Raw genomic sequence first — 20,803 nt, 5'->3', positions numbered from 1 at the left:
CAGCGATGCCCTGTCTGTGAAGAAAATATAAAAAGGGGATGACAAGGTTGCTCAGCAGTTTAGCATCCCTGGGTTCAATCCCCAGTACCAAAAAAAAAAAAAAGCAAAACAAACAACATACACATTTTTGACCCATAGCACGTAATTGATGAATGTTTGTTTGTTGGGTAGATCAATCACTGAATTCTAATTAAATATATTTTTTTTCTGTTTGATTTGAACAAAGTTTGTGTTATTCTAAGTAAGACACTTCCTGTGGGTTTAGTAATATTATGAAAAGTAAATAAATACATAAATAAATAAATAGATTTGTAGTATTCAGTATATAGTTACTATGTAGAAGATAATAAAATAGAAAAAAAAAATAGAAACATTGCATTACACCTTTAAAATACATTGTATTGCAGCAACCTGTTTAAAGAGGAGGAATGGAGACTTATTAGAGTAAGCAAAGTTGCTCAGGTTGTACAACCAGTAAATGAAAGAGCTATAGCTTCAGGCCAGGTCTTCTCGTGTCCATAGCTTTCACCTTTTAACCTTGGGGGAAAGGAAGAAATAGGTCCTTCTTTCCTTATCTACCCACTTGTGAATAAAAATTTTAAAAAATAATAAATAAAAACCAGCCTCATTGGGTCGAACTCCTTATTGGTAGGAGTTGTGTTACATAGCTTAGTCTCCCCAGTACTTAGCAGTCCTCCTCATCCATGGAAGGGAATTAATATCACATGAGAAGAAGAGTGGAAAGGAACAAAGAGAGGAGATATGGAGTCGAACATATTCTGACATTTTGCTTCTGGAATTGCAACTATCTCTTTGTATAAAAGGTCAAAATGATGGATGTATGATGTTATATTTTTTACATATTAGATAAATATGAATCTAATATAGGAAAGTCTAATTGGGTCAACAATCACAGAAGATCTTAAAAACTGTAGTATGGCCTAATACCTTGTAATCTGGCCAGTTGCAGTGGACGAGAGACAAAAATCAAGTAGAAAAAGAAAAAAAATGGAGAAATATATTGAATTAGGTACAGAGAAATAAGAATACAGCTACATAAAGTTACTGAGAATACAATGGTTTGCTCTAAACTGTGTGGTTATATGGAAATCTGTAAGACATTTTTTGTGGGGGAAGGTGGTACCAAGGATTGAATTCAGGGACACTTGGCTACTAAGCCACATCACCCTATTTTGTATTTTTCTTAGAGACAGAGTCTCACTGAGTTGCTTAGCATCTCGCTTTTGCTGAGGCTGGCTTTGAACTTGTGATCCTCCTGCCTCAGCCTCCCAAGCTGCTGGGATTACAGGCGTGCACCACTGAGCCTGGTGGATATCTGTAAGACTTTAATGGTGAAATTAGTGTCTTATATCATACTTGCACCCCCAAGTATAATGGTTTGCTTTCTCCAGAGCCATTTCTTAGAGTTGAATGATGGAATCAGTTGTAGTCTGTTTTATCCTTCATCTTCTCAAATTTAAAAAAGAAAAAGAGAGAGGGTAGGTTTCCCCACTAATATAGAACTGGCTCAGATAATAATTTGAAATTGTCAGAATTTGAATCTTAAATGTTCACCTTTAATTACTTGATTCCAGAACTGTCATTTTAAAATATATAAAGGAATAATTTTTAGATAGGTAAAGTCACAGTGAAGGCAACTATTTTGTTCTCATTTAATAAACGGTGAAAATTGGGAATAAGTGTAATTGGCCTAGAATGGAAGCAGAGTTCTCCAGACTTGGAGTTGATCATACACTTAAAAAATTGCAGTAAATGCCATGAATGTAAGACTTGGCTGTTATAGGCTACATAATTTCACTTAGTAAGTGAAGTTCAATATCTATTATGTGAAGACTATTTTATTAAGTTTTTTGAAGAATCATAATGCAATATAAGATATGGCTCCTGAACTAAAGGAATGTTTTTTATCTTTTTGAAGAGATAAGAAATGCACATAATAAAAAATATTAGTATTATTATTGCTAGTACCAGGTACTTCTTTTCAATAAATACAGTTTTTTTAGGGAGACTGCTCTGGACCAAAGAAAATGAGGATATTTTGTTGATATTGATGATGGCAACTGAGTTATAAATAAATGAGCAAAAGACAAGTGCTTTATCCAATGATATTTCACAGTCCCTCTGAATTACAGCCTTCCAATTTTAATATTTACCAGAGGAAAAAATAAACTTCAGCATTTTAAAATTTTGTAACATTCTTTATATTGGCAAGACTTTTAACTTCTCTTGAGATCTCAAGCATCTTTTTTTAAAAAAAAAATTCATTTTTTTATTCTAATTTTTGATACAAGACAGAATGCATTTAAGACATTTTATTTGTGATATTGACATCATCAAAAAATAAAGATTCCACATGTCACCTATAGTAGTGATTCCTGGCCTTTCTTGATCACAGAAATCGTCCATCCAGATTACTGAGGTTATCCTAACCTGTTGTATTAGATATCCATTGCTTTGTAGCAATAGGACTACAAATTTAATAACTTAAAATAATATGTATTTGTTTTCTCAGTTTTTGTGTATCTAAAATAGCATAATTTCACTAAGTGCTGTGATTTAAAGTCTCTCACAAAGTAACCAACCAAGATACCTTCACTGCAGTTTCATCTTTGGTTTTACTGGAGAAATATTTTCTTTCAAACATATGTGGTTATGAACAAGAGTTACTTTCTTACTGACTGTTGGCCAGAAACTACCTTTTCTTCCTGCAAAGTGGTCTTCTTCATTTAATGATTTGCTTTATCAAAACCAAGAGAGGAAAGAATCTAGAGTCTGCTAGCAAAAGTTCATAATCTTATTTAACACAATCATGGAAAAGCTAGCCCATCACATTTGCTATATCTGTTATCTAGATGTAAGTCTTAGAATTCATCTAAACTTAGAAAGGATGACATAAGGGTGTGCATACCGGAGAACAGGAGAAATTGGGGGCCATTGAAGACTGTTCACCACAAGTGTTAAATTTAAAAAACCCTATTATGGGGTCTATTTTTCATAAATCATAACCACTCTTCAGATAATTCTTATGACTCTGCAGATTTGGGAAACACCAAACTAAGGGAAAGATGAAGGCCAACATAAAATAGGTACAAGTTTGCAGCATTGGTCAGATTTGAAGAGAAATGGGCTTCTGGCTTGTTTGGACTTCATAACTTTGCTTAACCCTCCAGAACCATAAGGAAGAAATATCTAGTTCACGGTCCAGGATGCATGCCTCACACTAACATGTCATTCTATAAAGCACTATGGGATTAAGTGATAAGTGACACAAAATCATAAATGCTTTTATACAATATTAAAAAAGCTTATAGAAATTAATGTTTCTCAATTAATTTAATTAAACATTAAATTAATGTTCAAGGAAGGTTTCAATAGGTCAGATACAGCTTAAACTAGACTGATGGATGAGTGTGAATTGGGCAGAGAAAGTAAAAGAACATGGAATGGTTCAAGAATAAGAGGGGAGAGAGAATAAGCGTGATATGCAGAACAGTCTTCTCGTACTGAGGGTGTGTGCTGAGATGGGGATACCATTGCATGATTAGTCAGAAGGGAAGTGGGTGTGAGTCAGGGACCTCTGTGGCATAACCATGCCAAAACCCTGGGAGTGAAGGTTCTCAGTGCAGGTGGGAGACAGAGGGACTCAAAATGAAAGAATTGGTAAACTCAAGGAAAACGGCTGTAAAAAAAAAAAAATACTTACCAATAAATATTAAATGTGTAAGAATAGACCTAAGGACTTTTGTGGCCAATCCAGTGTCAATATCATTGCAGAATTTTGGCAGAAAAGGAGATCACTACCACATTCAGGTAGTAAAGGCATCTATGAGGAGCCCCTCTGAGCTGCCACCTGACAGTATAACATAAATATTATTAATTAATGCTTTTAAGTAAGAGCTAGCTCACAAATTGCCTAAGTCTAATGTTAGAATATGAATATTTTAGAGGGATACCTGGAGCATATCAGACTATTTGACAGTACACAGTTAGCATTCAAGTCACTTAGCCCCTAACGCAGGGAATTAATGATACTATCACCTAGAGTTATCCAGCAGTGTTTATTTATCTGTCTAGCTGGGCTGGAATATTGGAACTAGCATTAGATTTTTAGTATGGTGGTGGAGGCTATCATTCCAACCCTTTTACCAAGTAACTACAGGTCAGCTTCATCATCTGTGAAACAAGAAAATACTGCCCTTGCCAACCTCACATAATCAGCAAAACAATCAAATATCATTTACTTTTATAACACTTCAAACAACTACAGCATACACTTCCCCATATATTTTTATTATTTAAGTGTAAAACAAAATAAGCATTACTTGTTTTCATTACTGGACTGCTCCAAAAGTTATGCAAACTTGCTATCTCTCTTTACATTTTTATCATGCTTATATATTAGAACCAATAATCAGGATTTATGGTAGCAGAAAGTACACATTTTTAAATGTAGAAGATGTTTTTATTTCTAATGGCCTAATTCCATTTTCTGACTCTGTACAATGAAGCAATTATTTATCTAATCCTTGCAATATGAAAAGAAATTACTTGTTAAAGTGAATGCTGTTGTTTAAAGATTGTGGATACATAATAATCATTGTCAATTATATTTGGGAAACATGAGTGCTGGAAGCAAAACTATAATATCTAGCCCATACACTAAACAAAGCTGCATTTGTCTATTCATGCAGCTTACATCTTGTTTTATACTTTGGACAAGAACATACCCATCGATGACTGGATTATGGAAACAATCAGTGGTGACCGGCTTACCCATCAAATCATGGATCTCAACCTTGACACTATGTATTACTTCCGAATTCAAGCACGAAATGCAAAAGGAGTGGGGCCCCTCTCTGATCCCATCCTCTTCCGGACTCTGAAAGGTTTGAATTATTTCCCATCATGCCTTCCTTCTCTGGGGGATTCTGGAAAATGACCCTGTAGTTTGGGTGAGAAACTACCCAATGTCATTTCTGTTGGCAACATAATTGCAGTGAACATTCAGAAAAATTTAGAAAGTACCTTTTATGCTCAAAGCCAATATGTCAAAGAAAAATGTATCGTATTCTCACAACTCCTGCCATCACCTCAAGGCAGACATATTTAGATTGATGTTTTTATTTACAATCCTTTTGGAATTTTGTATTGATTTCATGTACATTGGTTCTATTCAAAATATAATGAAACCCTTCAGCCATTATATGTAAGAGAATAAAAGTTAAAATGCATTGAATTATGTGAATGCCAACTTTAAATATTTTCTTTCAGGAATTATCATACTTATATATAAAGGGAATTTTGATGTGGCAAGACAGAAAATTTTTAACGAAATGAATATGTTTATTTTAAATTCCCAAAGTAGCAACAGTAAAAAAAATCTTATAATATGATTAGAAGAAACCCCCATATGTTTGTAAGAATATCCATAGCTACTCAATTTAAAGATAGCTATATGTTCATATAGAAAAGGACTAAGGTCAAAGAATAGTGAGTACATCAAAATAATTTTCATATAAGCCACAGTATTTTTAGACCAAAATATTTTTTTCCTCAGAAGCAAATGGTTTCAAGAGCCTCAATCATTTAACAACAGAAAATAATTTGAATGTTCCATAACTGATATTTAAAGATGTATACTTATGTCATGATATGCACTATTTTAAGAAGTCTACGCCTACATATCCTGCAGAAAACTTGATAATATGTCATGGCATACAACTATGACTTTAAAGCATGTGGATAGTTGATATTTTCACCATTTATTTGACATACTAAAAGAAATGTCCAAGAATAATTGTATGTTTCTCAATTCTCCTAGGAAGATAACCCAACAAATAGTGGACTTTTAAATTCTCATGAGTGAGCTATTCAAAAGCTGGATTTTGGTAGGCGCTAGTCTGAAAGTTTGCCAAGAACATACAAACAAGCATTCAACCTAAGCCTGCATGACAGTTCTTAATGATGGAGCAGAATTTAAGAGGGAGGTGGAAAAGAGAGGAGCTCATCTGTGTCTACCTAGGTTTGGAGGACTTCATGTCTAAATCAGGTTTTACTCCAAATGAGTGATTGAAAGGCAGCCAGTTATTCATTTTGTGGTAGCATAAAATGGAGCTAGATAATATTTTGCAAACGCTTCATCTTTATCTGTAGATGAGTGCCAAATTAATTTCATTCCCACAGTGTGTGCCAACTAAGAGATCTCAGGGAGGTTTTAAGATGACTTAAGTCATCCAAATGTAGTAAACAGCATCATGATGAGATATCGCAGGACACACAGGCCCACACTGATAACCAGTCTGCAGATTATGTAATGAATTTCAGTATTTCCTTTCTTGGTGTTTTCCCTAAGTGCCCTAAACTCATCTATAAAATTATTTTCAAAACTAAAAACAAATTTGGGAGTTTGTTGTATAACATATCATCTATAAGAACTGTGTTTCATACCTTGATTTTATGTTTAATATTGTCTATTATAAACATCTCATGCTCAATAATAAATTTTTAAACAAACATTCCTTATATTGGAAATAAGTTTCTGATGTCTTGGGTGCACTCGAAAATATTGACATTGCCCGTCTTCATCAATATTTGACTTCATACTTGTATGCATCTTGCTTGTCACTTTCAATGACAGGTGTTCTCAGACCAATAAATTGCTCATCATGAGATTTAAAAACACAATAAACCAGACCTATACCAATGATATAAAATCATGCTATTGCTCTCTGATTTAAGATTTTCAATCCCCAAAGCTGCATTAAAACATAAGTCCTCTATTCATCAGAATGTAACTTTGTTTGACAGAGAGAAAGGCTTAGAAGTTTGTGCAAAGCTCAGGAAACTCCCAGTAGTCGAACGGATAATGGGCAAGTGTTTCATTGCAAATCATGCCCCAGGCAGGTGTCCACAAAACTCATTCTTTCATATTCAGTCTTTGCAAAAAAAAAAAAAAATAGCAGCTCCTTCTACTGGAGATTAGAGTTTTATCTTTTTGGTATGAGCAACCAGCCTGAGAAGTTCAGAAAACTCCATCAGTAATCACTGGTTAATTAAAAGGGAATTTATAATTAGGAAGGGATTATATTCCTCTGCATTTATGTATATGCATACATGTGATATATTTAACTCTTTAGAATGTTAATTAAAATAATCTTGGACTTGATTCTCTGACCAGATACCTCTCTTGCCCACATCCTTCCCCAGCTTCCATTAGGATACACACACACAATGGAAACATTGAAAGCCATAGGTGTGTCTCTTGCGTCTCTCTGGTGTCTCCTTCCTCTGATTAAAATATGTGTCTCCATATTGGCCTCTCAGGGTAACAGGGAAGAAGAATGTTCCCAATGGAGTGAACCACAGAAAATTCTTATAGAGAAAGTGAAACATTTTCCGGACAAAAAGGAGCAGAGTGTTCAACAGTGAGGCTCCCAAAGAATAATCTATTCTCTGGGCATCCTTACTTATTTTTCTGAAATGTGTTCCTCCCTCACTGAGTAATAAAACATACTAAAAGCTGTGTACCAGAATAGAAAAAGAAAATGTTTAGTGTTCAAATTATTTTGTGACAAAATACATGATTTTCTGACATATGACATGAGCAATTAAAAATGCAAAGAACAAATCACAAGACTTTAAAGCCATTATTTATCTTAAATAAAAGACAATTTGTTAGAATTCATTTGGTCTCCATTGGGAAATATTCTTCAGTACTTAATCATGTTGGAAACATTCAAAATTTCTCCAGTTATATTCAGTTCAGTTTTGTTAACAGAGAAGCAAATCTAGAACAAATATATTTATTTATCACTTGTTAAGAATATCACACTGCAGACAGTGTACTCAATGTGATTAATGATAAAGGAAGGAACAAAGTTTGGATCTGAGATACGGTTAGGTTTCCTTTCTCTCTTTTTTTCCTCCTGACATCATTCTGAATAGTTCTTCACTAAATGCAATACGTTGATTAGTATTATTTCAGGAGTGTATCCTGCTCTGGACATCAAACCTGTACAGGTCACATACTGTATGGCTACTTATGACTCTAAAACATTCTACCTCTCCTTACTAGAGACCTGGAGTGATGCTTCTGATGACACAGCTTTTTTCCTCAAAGGCTCAAATTCCTTTTCTCCATATACTACATATAATGCAATTCCCAGTCAAAAGCACCTGTCTTCAGCAACCCTATAACACTATAATAAAAGTATTTTGGGAAGTCCTTAGTCTTCAATGGGAAATGGAATAGAAAATCAAGATAAAAATTAAATTGTAGTGATCAGTTTATAAAAGATTAGATCAGAAAACCTGATGGATTTTTAAAAATTTTAAATTTTGAGAAGACATAAAGATGTTTATAAAACTCATTTAAAGCTTGCACGGAATACAGGATATTAAGCACCAATCCTTGAGGGAGCATGAAGAATAGCCCTGCCCATCTGCTATACAGTGTAGTTCTTATAGATAACAACACTGTATTATGCACTTGAAATTTACTAAGAAGATAAAAATTTTATTGTATTCTTTCCACAGGGGAAAAAAAAGAAAGGTGGTGGGAGGAAGTTTGGGGAGTTAATGGATAGGTATGATGTCGCTGATGGTGATAGTGCATACTTTTTTCCAAACTCATAATTGTACACATTAAATATGTACAGCTTTAGGCTCTCAATCATATCTCAACAAAGTGTTTTCTTAAAAAATAAAGCTAGTAGCATCTTAATCAAATAAACATCTCTCTCTCTCTCTCTCTCTCTCTCTGTGTGTGTGTGTGTGTGTGTGTGTGTGTGTGTAATTTTCCAAAGAGGAATTTAGAATTCAAAGTCTATTACACATTGTTAACTTTTCATAGAATATGTGTACACATTATTTTAAGCTGAAGGAAGATGTAATTGATCTCTGGTTTTAGAATCTGTCCCAGGATGCATTAGACATAAACCCTGTTCCTCTGAACAGGGATATCTTTCAACAGCATCATTATTTAAGTGTTTTGATTCTGTTGAACATTATTATTGAACAATTAAGTGTGATCTTTGGTTTATAAAAGGACCACGCCTGAAGGACATCTGCTAAAGTATTTTTCAGACAATATTGATAGATTTGCTATGAGACTACCATACATAGAAGAGAACAGGCTATGCTATATACTATCATATGCCTATGATATTTTTCTCATGTAAACTTAATTGAGAGAAAAGCAAAGCAAATTAGCAACTATAGTATTCTACCCATCAATTTTGAGTGGAATTGAGTTAAAATGCCCCAAATACTCAAAGCTCAAAGACAACCAAATATAGGTGAAATAACCAACTGGTAAAGCTTTACAAAAATCTGCTTTGGCTAAAACACCATATCACAATTTTAAGAAATACTAGAAATTTGCCTTCTAATTTAATTTCATTTGATTGGGAGAAAAGCCACTTTTTAAAATCTTTGAGTTATTTTTAAATTTAAAAGACCATTATTATAAGTCACCTGAAGTTATAAGTGAATCAAGAGCTATCTTTACAAGCTCTCAACATCTATTAAACCATTAATATGATTTCATATTGATGATATATCATTATTTTGCCCCATCCATTTAAGAATTGGCTAAGTTTTCTTTAAAAAAAAAAATAACTGCAAACAGGAAATAGCTGTATTAACTTTACTTAAAATATATGTGTGTGATAAACACTTGGTAACTGCATCTATTTTTTTTACAGTCATTCTTAATTTCAATTCAACTTACATGATTATCCTTTTGAGTTTATGTTTAGTAGGATGTGACCAAATGAGATATTTTCAAAGTCTATTTATGTAGTAAAAACATTATTTTCCTTTTTTTTTCCTGTGACTACTTAATTGATAAAATAATCATATATAACTTTGGATCTTTATCAATTATATTTCAATAAGTCATTGACCTTGATATGTAAACTTGGGAACAAAACCGTTGATTTTGTCTGTCAGCTTTCTTACTAGCAACTGTCAAAATCTAATAATATTCTTTCTTTCTTCTTTCCCCACAGTGGAACACCCTGACAAAATGGCTAATGACCAAGGTATGGTGACTCAATCTGTCATTATTTCCTTCTTGCGTCAGTCCTATCTGTTGGAAGTGTCAGTCATTACTTTGCCTTCCTCTTTTCACCTGGACCATACACCTGATGAAGCAGACGTTGGAATGATGATTAATCTTGTTAATGAAGTTCTGCTTGGCTGAGGCTGCAGCTCTGATAGGGAAGATGTAAATTTTCTTGAGAGGAAATTGTTTTGTCTCTATTCTGAAGGACCAATTAAAATGTCAAGCTTCTTTGTATGAAATAAATTTTTAGTCCCTGTCTGCACTTCTGAATAATTCACATTAAGTATAATTAAGCTCAGCGTAATTTTCAAGCTGCTCTTGCACCCTTTCATGAGCTATGGAGGAAAGTTCTGTAGCGCTACATAAATCATATGTGCTTTTCCTCTGCATTGAGCTCCTTTTAATAAATAAAAACAAAGTTGGGTCAACTTTTTTAGGCATTATCATTGTTCATTTTGAAGCCAGAAAGCTTTCATTGCATTCACCAGATGCTGGCCTGACTTAAGAGTATTTTCTGTTCCTTCAGCTGAAATTTGATTTGTATAGAGAAACAGGAGTGGGTTTACACAAAGGAAAATGGAGATAAATAAGAGTTATCCTTCAACTCAGAGGCAGATAAGAGTTTGCTATTAATATGATTGGTGGATTGATTGACAAATTAGGATTCCACTATCTTTACACTGAAGATGATTAATAATCTGAGAAAGAACAAAATGAGTTGATGAGCTTCATTTTTCCTCATGGATTGTTTTTTTAAGGGGGTGAGTTTGGACATACTAGCAACTGGTTATAATCATTATGGTCTATATTTATTGCTTCAGAGTCTACCATACTTTGTGTCCTGCTTTGAACATCTGCGCTTTGGATATCTCAGCCCAACTGACTTGCAAACGTCACTTCTCATAAAGCATCATGTTGTGAAATTAGTGGAAAACATTCTTTTTTAACATGAATACTTCTAAACTCTTGACCAGTCTTAAATCTGGATATTGGCTCTCACTAACAGCAGAAGCTGCTCACATTAGCAGGATTTTATTCAAAGATCCTACGTTTCAATTTTTTTCTGGGTCCCTGTGACAGGCCTCTATGTAATAGCACAAGATTGAGGGTTCCCATGTGGAAAAATAGAAATGTTATGTTGCATGGAAATGTCTAACCAGGGTTACGATTTCATGCTGAGACTGAGGTAGGAGGATCGCTAGTTCAAAGTCAGCCTCAGCAACTTAGCATGTGGCCCTAAGCAGCTCAGTGAGAATCTGTCTCTAAATAAAATATTTAAAAACAAAGGCTGGGGATGTGGCTCAGTGGTTCGGCCCCACTGGGCTCAATCTCTGGTACCAAAACAAAACAAAACAAAAGATTTCTGTTGGTCTAGCTGCTCCTTCTTGCTTCCATTGGAAATATTCTCTTAAGATCAATATCCACTAAATATTTATTAAAATACTATTTATGAACATAATTAATGAGTAATTTTCACTTAGTATATATTTATTCTGATAAATTAAATATCAGTGCTTGTCAAATCCAAACCTGGAATAATTAGTAGTAGCTGTTTCACTATTTCAATTAGAAAATAATTAAAACAACCTGTCATAACTTTCTTCATTAAAAAAAATAGATTTGGAACATCCAGACAGATAATTCCTATGTTTTGAAATTATATTTAGAAAAAAATTGATTCATATCTAGAAAAAAATGACAGCAATAACAAAAATGTAAAGTGTCCCTGGCTTAAGTGATTACATGCTCAAATTTCTCAAGAAATAGATTTCCAATTTTTTTCTGGGTAACTTTTCTTTGTTTTTGTTGTCATTTTTATTTACCTGTATTATTATTATTATTATTATTATTATTATTATTATTATTAGTGATAGAGTTTAAATCCAGGGCCTCATAAAGGCCAACCATGCACTTCCCCTGGAGCTACACCCCCAGCCCCTGGTTAATGTTGTTTGAAGCTATCAAATATATATTTTGTAAATCAGGATAAATTATTTCCCCATCCATCTGACCACACACCCAGGTTTTACTTAGCTTCTCACATCTGTAGTGAAACCTGATCAGTTTTCAAAAGCAAAAGATCAAGAATCAGCTTTTCCCCTACCTAATATTATTTAGAAAGATGCTGTCATATACTATGGAAGTTGGGTGCCTCTTTCAATCACAGCTGGCCAAGTTGATAGGTTCTAAATTTTATGTCAAACTTGTGGAAATGAGAGGGACTGTTGTCATATAATTTATGGTTATTAGTAACATCTTCAAATTCCTACAAAGAAAGTCTATAAAATTTGAATGGCACAAGCTTGTTATGAACAAAATCAGTCTTCTGAGTTGATGACCAGATGCTTATGATATAACTCAGATTAAAGATTCCTCTGAGAGAGATGAAGATAGTGGCAGAAGATTGTCTGGAAGGCTCCCATTCCCAGCAAAAGTCAATCTGTGGAACATGTTTCATTGTGCCCTCTGTTAGACCTATGTGGTCCCTTCCTATGGAAAAATGACCACACTGTTACATTTCCTATAGGAGTTCAATTTCTTCTGAGAGAAAATTCTCTCTGAAAAAAAAATTTGACACCTTGAGTCAGAGTTAACCTGAGAGAGATGAATCCTAAACAGAGAAGCAGGAGGTTAAATTTTACTTATGTGATAGAACATAAGAAAGTTTAGACTGTTCTAAAATGTGCCTTGGTAGATTTTTGTCAAAACTATCTCTCTTGGAACCTAAGAAATACTGTGAAGAACATAAATATGAAAATGAAATTCTATTGTATTTTCATCAGTTTTTATTTGGGGGATGTTTTTTCTTCTGTTTAATAGTAATAACGTAGAAATGGTAGACAACATGGAACTCTTCATCCCTTTGTGTAATTGCATATAAGCTAATTATATCTAGCATTTTCTTAGTTTGCTAACCTAGATCTATCCTATAATTCTCCCTTTTTTGCACTCTCCTCTCTTGTTCCTTGTCCTGATCATTTCTGGAGACTCTTCTAGGCACAGTGGCCAATAAATATGATTTTAGTGATGAGCCCTAGAGTTTAACTTTCTGTCTGGTCATGTGGAAAGGAAATGGCTCAGGCTCTCTTAAGTGGGTGCAGATGGCAGGGCATAGCTGCACTTCCAGTGGTTTTTCTTTTTGTTTTCCATACTCTGATGAAAACTCAATTCGTCTGTACCTGAGTCTGTGTGCATGTTATGAAGTGTTAACATGAATTCTCTTTAGGCTCTTTGCACCAGTCACTATTCAAGGAGTTTTTTGGTTGATTCATTGAATCCTCCTATCAGTGCTGAGGGAGGAGCTCCATTTGACCAACAAAGGAGCTCAAGCTCAGAGAGTTTAAATGACTTGCCTGTAGAAATACCCAGTGAGCACCAAGGCCTGATTCAGACCCAGGAAGCCAGGCTGTGAGCCATTTTTAATCACCTAGTGCCTTCATCGTGTATTTATTACAAGTATATACACACATTGGATACCTGTCTATAAAGTTTCTGTGTGTAAAGTTTTATGTGTTGGTATTTCTCTCCTGTGAACTTTCCTTTCCCCATCTCTGTGAATGTCCTAAAAAAGAAAGCACACAGCTCCAAATCTGGGGTCATCTTGTTGGTAGGAAGCCACAGCATGGAGTATATGACCTGGCACTTCTTTATCTCAGGAAACATAGGGATGATGCTAATTCTACTCTTCAGCAGCTTGCACTGTCAACAGGAATACAGAGTACTTGGTAGAATGAAGAACACAAATTCTTGTTTAATTGGGCTGTCTTTGTTGCTTGCAGAAGGCCTCTTCACTGTGGCAGACAGAGTAGCTCTCAGGTGTTTCTTCTTTTTTAAAAAAATTTTTTAAATTTGCATTAATTAGTTATTCAGGACAGTATAATGCATTTATGCACTTTGATATATCATGCATAGATGGGTTATAATTTCTCATTTCACATTGGCCATGTAGTCATATATATATATGACTGTTTCATTCTACTATCCTTCCTACCCCCATATCCACTCTCCTCCCCTCCCTTCACTTCCCTTTACCTAATCTAAGTCTATTTTTCCCTGTGCCCCCCACAACCAACACCTTATTGTGAATTAGCATATGCATATTAGAGAAAATATTGGGCCTTGGTTCTTTGGGATTGGCTTATTTCACTTAGCATGATATTCTCCAATTCCATTCATTTACTGGAAAGTGCCATAATTTATTCTTCTTTAAAGTTGAGTAATAGTCCATTGACTATATATACCATATTTTCTTTATTGATTCATCTATTGAAGAACACCTAGGTTGGTTCCATAGTTTAGCTATTGTGAATAAGCTGCTATAAACATTGATGTGGCTGCATCACTGTAGTATGATGATTTTAAATCTTTGGGTATAAACTGAGGAGTGAGATAGCTGGGTCAAATAGTGGTTCTATTGCCAGTTTTCTGAGGAATCTCCATACTGCTTTCCATAAGTGTTTCTTCTTAAATGGACACTAATGCTACTGGATCAGGGCCCTGCCCTTATGACTCATTTATACGTTAAATGTTTCCATAAAGGTCCTATGTCCAAATATAGTCACTGGGGGCTAGAACATTAATATATGAATGTGGGAGGAAGACACAATCCAGGGTTCAGCACTTACGTTCAAGTGAAAAGTTGTTCTTTCTTTCCTTCATTAATAATCTTCCTCATTTTTTCAGATAAAGATGCAGAAAGTAAATGTTTTTTCCCAAAGTCATACAAAGAGTTGTTGGTAGACTTTGAATCCACATGTTTCTTATGAACTCCTATCTTATATAGTCTTCCCACTACACATTGTTGCTGATTTTTTTTTTAAATGGATTTGGAGTTTCTGAACAATTAGATTAAACTTCTCAGAGGTTCTCATGGAAGCCTTTTAGAAAACCCCTTTGTTTGGAGGTTGCAGAGAAGGTTAGTTACAGCTGTGAAATGTGACCACTTCTTAGACGTGATTCCTGGATCAAACTTCTAAGGGACTATTTTTTGTATCTGTATATACTGTGTAACTCCCACTCCCAAATACGCCTCCACTTTGAGGTGTTATGTGTAATAATTGGTATTTTGGTTGATGTCTGTGATTGCATAGGTATTTATTTCCACACTTGCCCACCATAGCAGTGGAGTAGGTGCTATGGCAATGATGGAGTACCTAGAGAGGACAAGAATCTGCAAAATGATGTGTGTCATTGCTGAGATGAATTAGAAAGAAAATGCTCATTTTCAGCACTCTCAAGTATCTTTAATCCTCTCTGGACTGGCAGAGGGGTGACCTGCAACACTGGGCCTGGAGAAGAGGCAGCCTTTCCTAGGCCAGTTTATGGATCTAGAGGAAGAAGGCACATGTGAACTGTCCTCCCAGCAGAGACCAAAGGAGGGCTTGCCAGTCTTCTCCAAATCTTGGTGATGGCCGCAGTGTGTGGCTTTCCCCACCAGCCATCACTGGGTATGTGCTCTTGGAGCACTGGAATAGAGTCAGAGCACTTAAATTCTTGAATAGTTCCACCTCTGTTACCTCCTGTGTGACTGTGAGCATGAGCCTTAACAGCATCCTTCCATATAAAATGGTGAATTTAGCCCAAATTTATCTTTGGTTTCTTTACAGATTTAAGAACCCCCAAGTTTAGGATATGTATTAAATTTAAAAAAAAAAAAACAGGTATCACATCTTTACATAATATGGCAACTTGTGTTAATGGCTTTCTCCTATGCATCAATCAGTCTTCTGAGTTAATTCTCATAAAAACCTTACAGGTGAAGAGAATGAGACCCAGAGAGGCCAAACCTGCTCGAATTCTCACAGTATGTAACTGGTTAGGCCTAGAGGAATACCCAGGCTGCTTCACTTGAGGATCTTCACCACTGTATAATTTCTGGAAATGCAGTCCATTCACTGGATTCTAATAAAGTTAAACCTGCTGACCTTGTTGTGAAGGGCTCTGTCGCTCCTCAATAGGACATTCAGGCCGAGTTCTTAACACTACGCCTGTCATGTTACACCTCAGCAATTTTAATCTCATGAACAAACAGCATGTTAATTGTTTCCAATTCCAGGGAAAGAAGGTTTTCCCTGATCTAGTCAAGCTTAGAATTTAGTTAAATGTAATCCAGACTTTGTAGGGTTTGGATTACAACAGTTGGGCTCCTGTTTGAAAAATTGAAACCTTCAAGCACCCTCTGATGGGAATGTTTAATTGAAAATTAACACCGTTCTACCCAATTATTGTGCATAGTTTGAACTCCATTTATTATTTAATTGCTTGCTACAGCCACTTGAGAAAGCTCTTCTCACCTGTGCTTTCCTCAGGTCCAAAATTTTGCAATTCTAGAAATTATGACTGGCGAAAAAGTGGAGGTGGAAAATGAGTAATGTGCTTTTAATAGAGTGTTAAGTGCTTATCTTGTTCCCTGCAAGCAGTCAAGTGGCTGTTTAAGTCAACCTCTCAGGAGTTTTTATGTTTTAATGGGTAACTTTGAAAGAATGAAAAATAATCAGTACTCATAGGAATGGATGTGATTTTAACCTTCTCAAAGCAGCAAAGTAGACATTTCTGTTTACAGATCCTCCAGTAAGATTTCATGAGCAAGTTCCTTTGAGACCACTGATGCTGGATGTCATTTCCCTGTTATAGACATTAGCTTAGTACAAGATCTTCCTAGCTTTATTTTCTGTCTACTTCTATCAGTCCTGGGTTTTGCCTTCTTGATTTTTTTTTTTTTTTCCAAAACAGATCAGTCCCTGACATTTGCAGAATGAAGTCAGTTACTTGGCATCAGAACACTGGTTACCTGACCACAAGTTCTCTGTCCTGTTCTCATAGCTGGTATATCCTTCCACATGCGCCAAAGTCTAATTATGAAAATTCACCAAACGCTCCAGAAAAAGTGCATTTTTCCTGACTCTGTACTATAACTAGTACCATGTCTCAGCTTTGAAAAAACTTTCCTATCTCAACTGAGTGAAGTTCTCATCTTTTAGACTCCCTTCCCAATGTTTTGTTTTCCAAGAAGCCTTTCTTAGACTTTTGATCTTTTATTCTTCTGTTTGCCCAAAATATCCAACTCATTCTTCGCTATTTTTCCCATTTCTTATAGTTTGATATTTATATTCTAGCTTAATAAGCAGATTTTAAATTTTCCAAGGACAGAGGAATAGTTGGATTCCCGTTGTCACTTCTAATCCCTGCCCAGTCTCTTATTTAGAGCCTATTATATTATAATTACCCAATAGATGCTTGTTGAGTTGCATCATGACCCAGGTGTTTTAGGAAACAGTCATAAATTTGTGGATTTACTGACTAATAGAAGTACAGGTTAGAGAACATAAAAGCGATAGCCCCATGTCTCTGGATTTTGTCTATTTTACTAACCTTGGGGGAGAATTAAAAAGGTGTTAAAAGTATATTCCCAACTGAGAAAACGATATTCATCAATCACCTAATAAAACAAAAGATCAAGCGAAAAACAAGTTTACTGTGATTCGAGAAATGGCAGTCACCCTTGTACATGATTCTGACCTCCTCTGCTCTTTGCTTGACCTCTACTCTTCATGTTGTTTCTTGGTACCAAAAAAAAAAAAAAAATATATAGACTTGAATTTCACCAACTGCTTGTAATTCTGAGTTCATAAAGGAAAAACACATAAAAACTAATGCCACCAATGAGGTTTGAAATTGTCGATAGGGAGTATGAAAAGAACTAGACTCACTTTTGACAACTTGATAAGTGTGTACCTAGCACAGGGCTAGATGTGGTAAAACATCAGAAAGAAAGAAAGAAAAAAAAAACAGTTCCATGGGTCCCTCTTCAAGAATCTTGTAATATGGCTAAAAAAAAGGGTATTAATATTCTCAGTCCAACATAAAAAAATACAAAAGTTCAAATCGGATGGTATGTCCACATATGAATGTCATAGGATTTCAGATGGAAAATCACTATGGGCTAGAGTAGAAACGACTTCAAACCTAATACTGAATTTCAAATACATAAGTAAAACCTGAATCAATACAGATAAGTTCCTGGGGAAAGATTAGTTGAACTCTTATTTAGAGAAGTCTTAGGATGGGAAAGTCAGGAAGCCAAAAAGATGAGCAAATAGTAAGGATTACAGGATGGGTCCAGAGGAAAGCTAGAACAGCACTTTGCAAAATAATGTGCAATGACAGAGAGAGAAATTGGTGATGAAGCTTTTCCGATTTCTCTCTGCTGGGAAGTGATACTTCTCAGATATTTCTATCATTTAGCATAGCAAGGATCTACCATGGACGCCCGGCACTGAAGACATGCTTGCTACCCTGCATTGAGAGTCTTGTAAACCCTATTTATTCTTGGCCACTGATGCCGATCTTCCCTACTTGAGGATGTGATTGTGGGGCAGAGCATGGTCAGGATGACCTGATAGAAAATAGGTTTGGAGCCTTAGTATTTAGTCACCGTCCAAAAGCTGTCTTAGCCTGTTTTGTCCCCTTCTGTTATGGCTTTTCTGGAGTGACACCTTCACTTTTCCAAATGCTTTGCCTGGTTGCAAACAAAAACTGTTTCCTTCCCCCTCCAAAGGCTCTTTCCTACTCTGTGTCCTATTGTAAGTAGAGACAGCATCTCAAATCACACTTGCCTAAACCTTCACATTGCCAACCAGGATCACCTCTTAGAAATGCTCTAATTTGTCCTTCCCATTAGTAACTAATCCACTGATGGTGAAATCACCATCAGAGCTTGCCAGACTCAACCACTTAAAATGCGATCCTGAGTTTATTAATTTTTGTAAGTCACTGCTTACTCATCTATAAAATGAGGCTGATAACGTCTACTTCGTAGAATTATTAATATTATTCTCACCCTATTTATGGCAACAGTTTCTTCTAATTCATTTATTCTTCACAGAATAATATTTCTAAATTGCATGCCACTGTTCTACTTAAAATACCTTCGGTGGATTTCTGTCCCTTACAAAATAAACTCTAGAGTCTGGAAGACCATATAGGGAGGGTTTTTTTTTTTTTTTTTTTTTATTTCATGTCTTACTGTCTTTGTAAACTCATCTACCTCACTTTTCTCTATTTGATAACTTCTAACTCACCCTTTCATTCTTCCTTAAATGCTATCTCCACTGAGAAGCCTTTCATCATTTTTTAGGCATAAGTAATCAACCTTTTTAATCATTGGGATACCTATTTAAAATTATGTATATTTTCTAATTTTTGGAAATTACCATGTGGTTATGATCATTAACTTAACCTGTTTCCTTTGCACTCATTTACAGGCCTCTCTGATACTCATTTTCTGTCCCTAAGGCTTAGAACAGTAGATCCAGTGGACACGTTGGTTGTGGGAATGGTGGGAGCACAGACATTTGCATGAATGAAGAAACACTGTACTCCAGTGGGAACATCACTTGCACGTAGGCATGCAGCCAGCAGGATGCTCACGTTCTAGGATCTTCATACTGCAGCTGCAACTTCCAGACACATAGTCACTTGGAGGAGAAAGAGCTATCATGCTCTTCCCCACTGCTCCCTGTGCTGCTTGGAACTTCACTCAGACACAACACATACTGTGTCTGCCTTTGAAGTAATTCACCCAGAAAGGGAAGGCTGCCACAAGTCAGTCTGTGGCCTTTGAGAGAGCATGCTCTTGTATAAGCCTCCTTCTTCACTTTTTCACGTTGTATTCTGGTGGAAGGGCTAGCTCTTGGGAAGATACAGTTATCCAGAAAATTGCCCGTATTTAGAGAAACATAATGCTTTGTAAATTTAATGAAGTTGTATCTAAAAATGAACTGAGACCTATATGCTAGCCATTATTTCAGATGCATTAGAGGGTATATGAGGAGACCTGGTGGGAGGAAAGATTCCAGAGAGAACCAGCAGCCACCATATCATTAGCAATTAAGTCTTTATACTTATTCTGTTAACAATTGAATTGTTAATCAGAGTTCATTCTAAATTTATGTGACTCATAATTACAGCAACTAATAAACTTAATGGGTTTTAGATATGTGTCAGTTTATGATATGCATGATTGGCGCAATTTACCTGGTTTCATCAGCAACCAGCTAAAGAGAGATGGACTAATTAGTTAGAATTATATAAATCAGCACTTTGGAGCTTTGCTTACTTGGAAACTGTAAGAAGGAAATTAACTACTTTTCTAAAATCAAAAGATATTATTGACCTGTCTCTGTTCTTTGGCCCCCTAATATTGGATTTTTTTTTTTTTGGTTTTTAATCCCCTTGCTTTCATAAGATAGATCTGAATTGCAGGATATTTATGCTAAAACTTCTCATCAACTGATACCCACCATCATCATGTTCAGGAATTCAGATGGTCTGGCACAGTGCTGCTTTTGCTTTGGAGTTTGTGAAGAAGTTCAGTATTTCTAAACTTTTTTCCTGCCCTAGAAGATTCCCCAGGCAAAGTCTTTACCTATAAGCTACCAAGCTCTGCCAGAGAGCACACCTATGCCTGAGATAGTCAAGACCTAGACTCAAGCTAAGATGCTGACCAAGAGCAAAAACGAGGATAAGAGATCTAGTTGTCTAAATGGTCCATGTGTAGACAGCCTAGATTTTCCATGTTGTCCAGGAATGTCCTGATTAATATCTCAAAACTTAGCATCCTCCTTTACTCTTAAAGTATGGTGATTTTCATATCTATATTGTCAGTCTATTTATGACATTTGTGAGTGAAATTATAAACTTAGTTGTTAGTTTCAT

At 35.5% G+C, this 20,803-nt stretch overlaps 1 protein-coding gene across 1 annotated transcript in view; it reads left to right on the top strand.

Moving 5' to 3' along the window:
• Positions 1–20,803, top strand: part of Dcc (DCC netrin 1 receptor) — a 1,060,049-nt gene that overhangs the window by 955,291 nt on the left and 83,955 nt on the right. Inside the window, exons 20-21 of the mRNA XM_076836991.2 lie at positions 4,713–4,907; positions 10,032–10,064. Coding sequence (XP_076693106.2) covers positions 4,713–4,907; positions 10,032–10,064 — 228 coding nt within the window. The remainder of the gene's footprint in view (positions 1–4,712; positions 4,908–10,031; positions 10,065–20,803) is intronic.

This window comes from Callospermophilus lateralis, chromosome 17, assembly GCF_048772815.1.
Source record: "Callospermophilus lateralis isolate mCalLat2 chromosome 17, mCalLat2.hap1, whole genome shotgun sequence".
In the NCBI taxonomy this organism is placed as follows: Eukaryota; Metazoa; Chordata; class Mammalia; order Rodentia; family Sciuridae; genus Callospermophilus; species Callospermophilus lateralis.
This window is presented reverse-complemented; position numbering and strand designations above follow the sequence as displayed.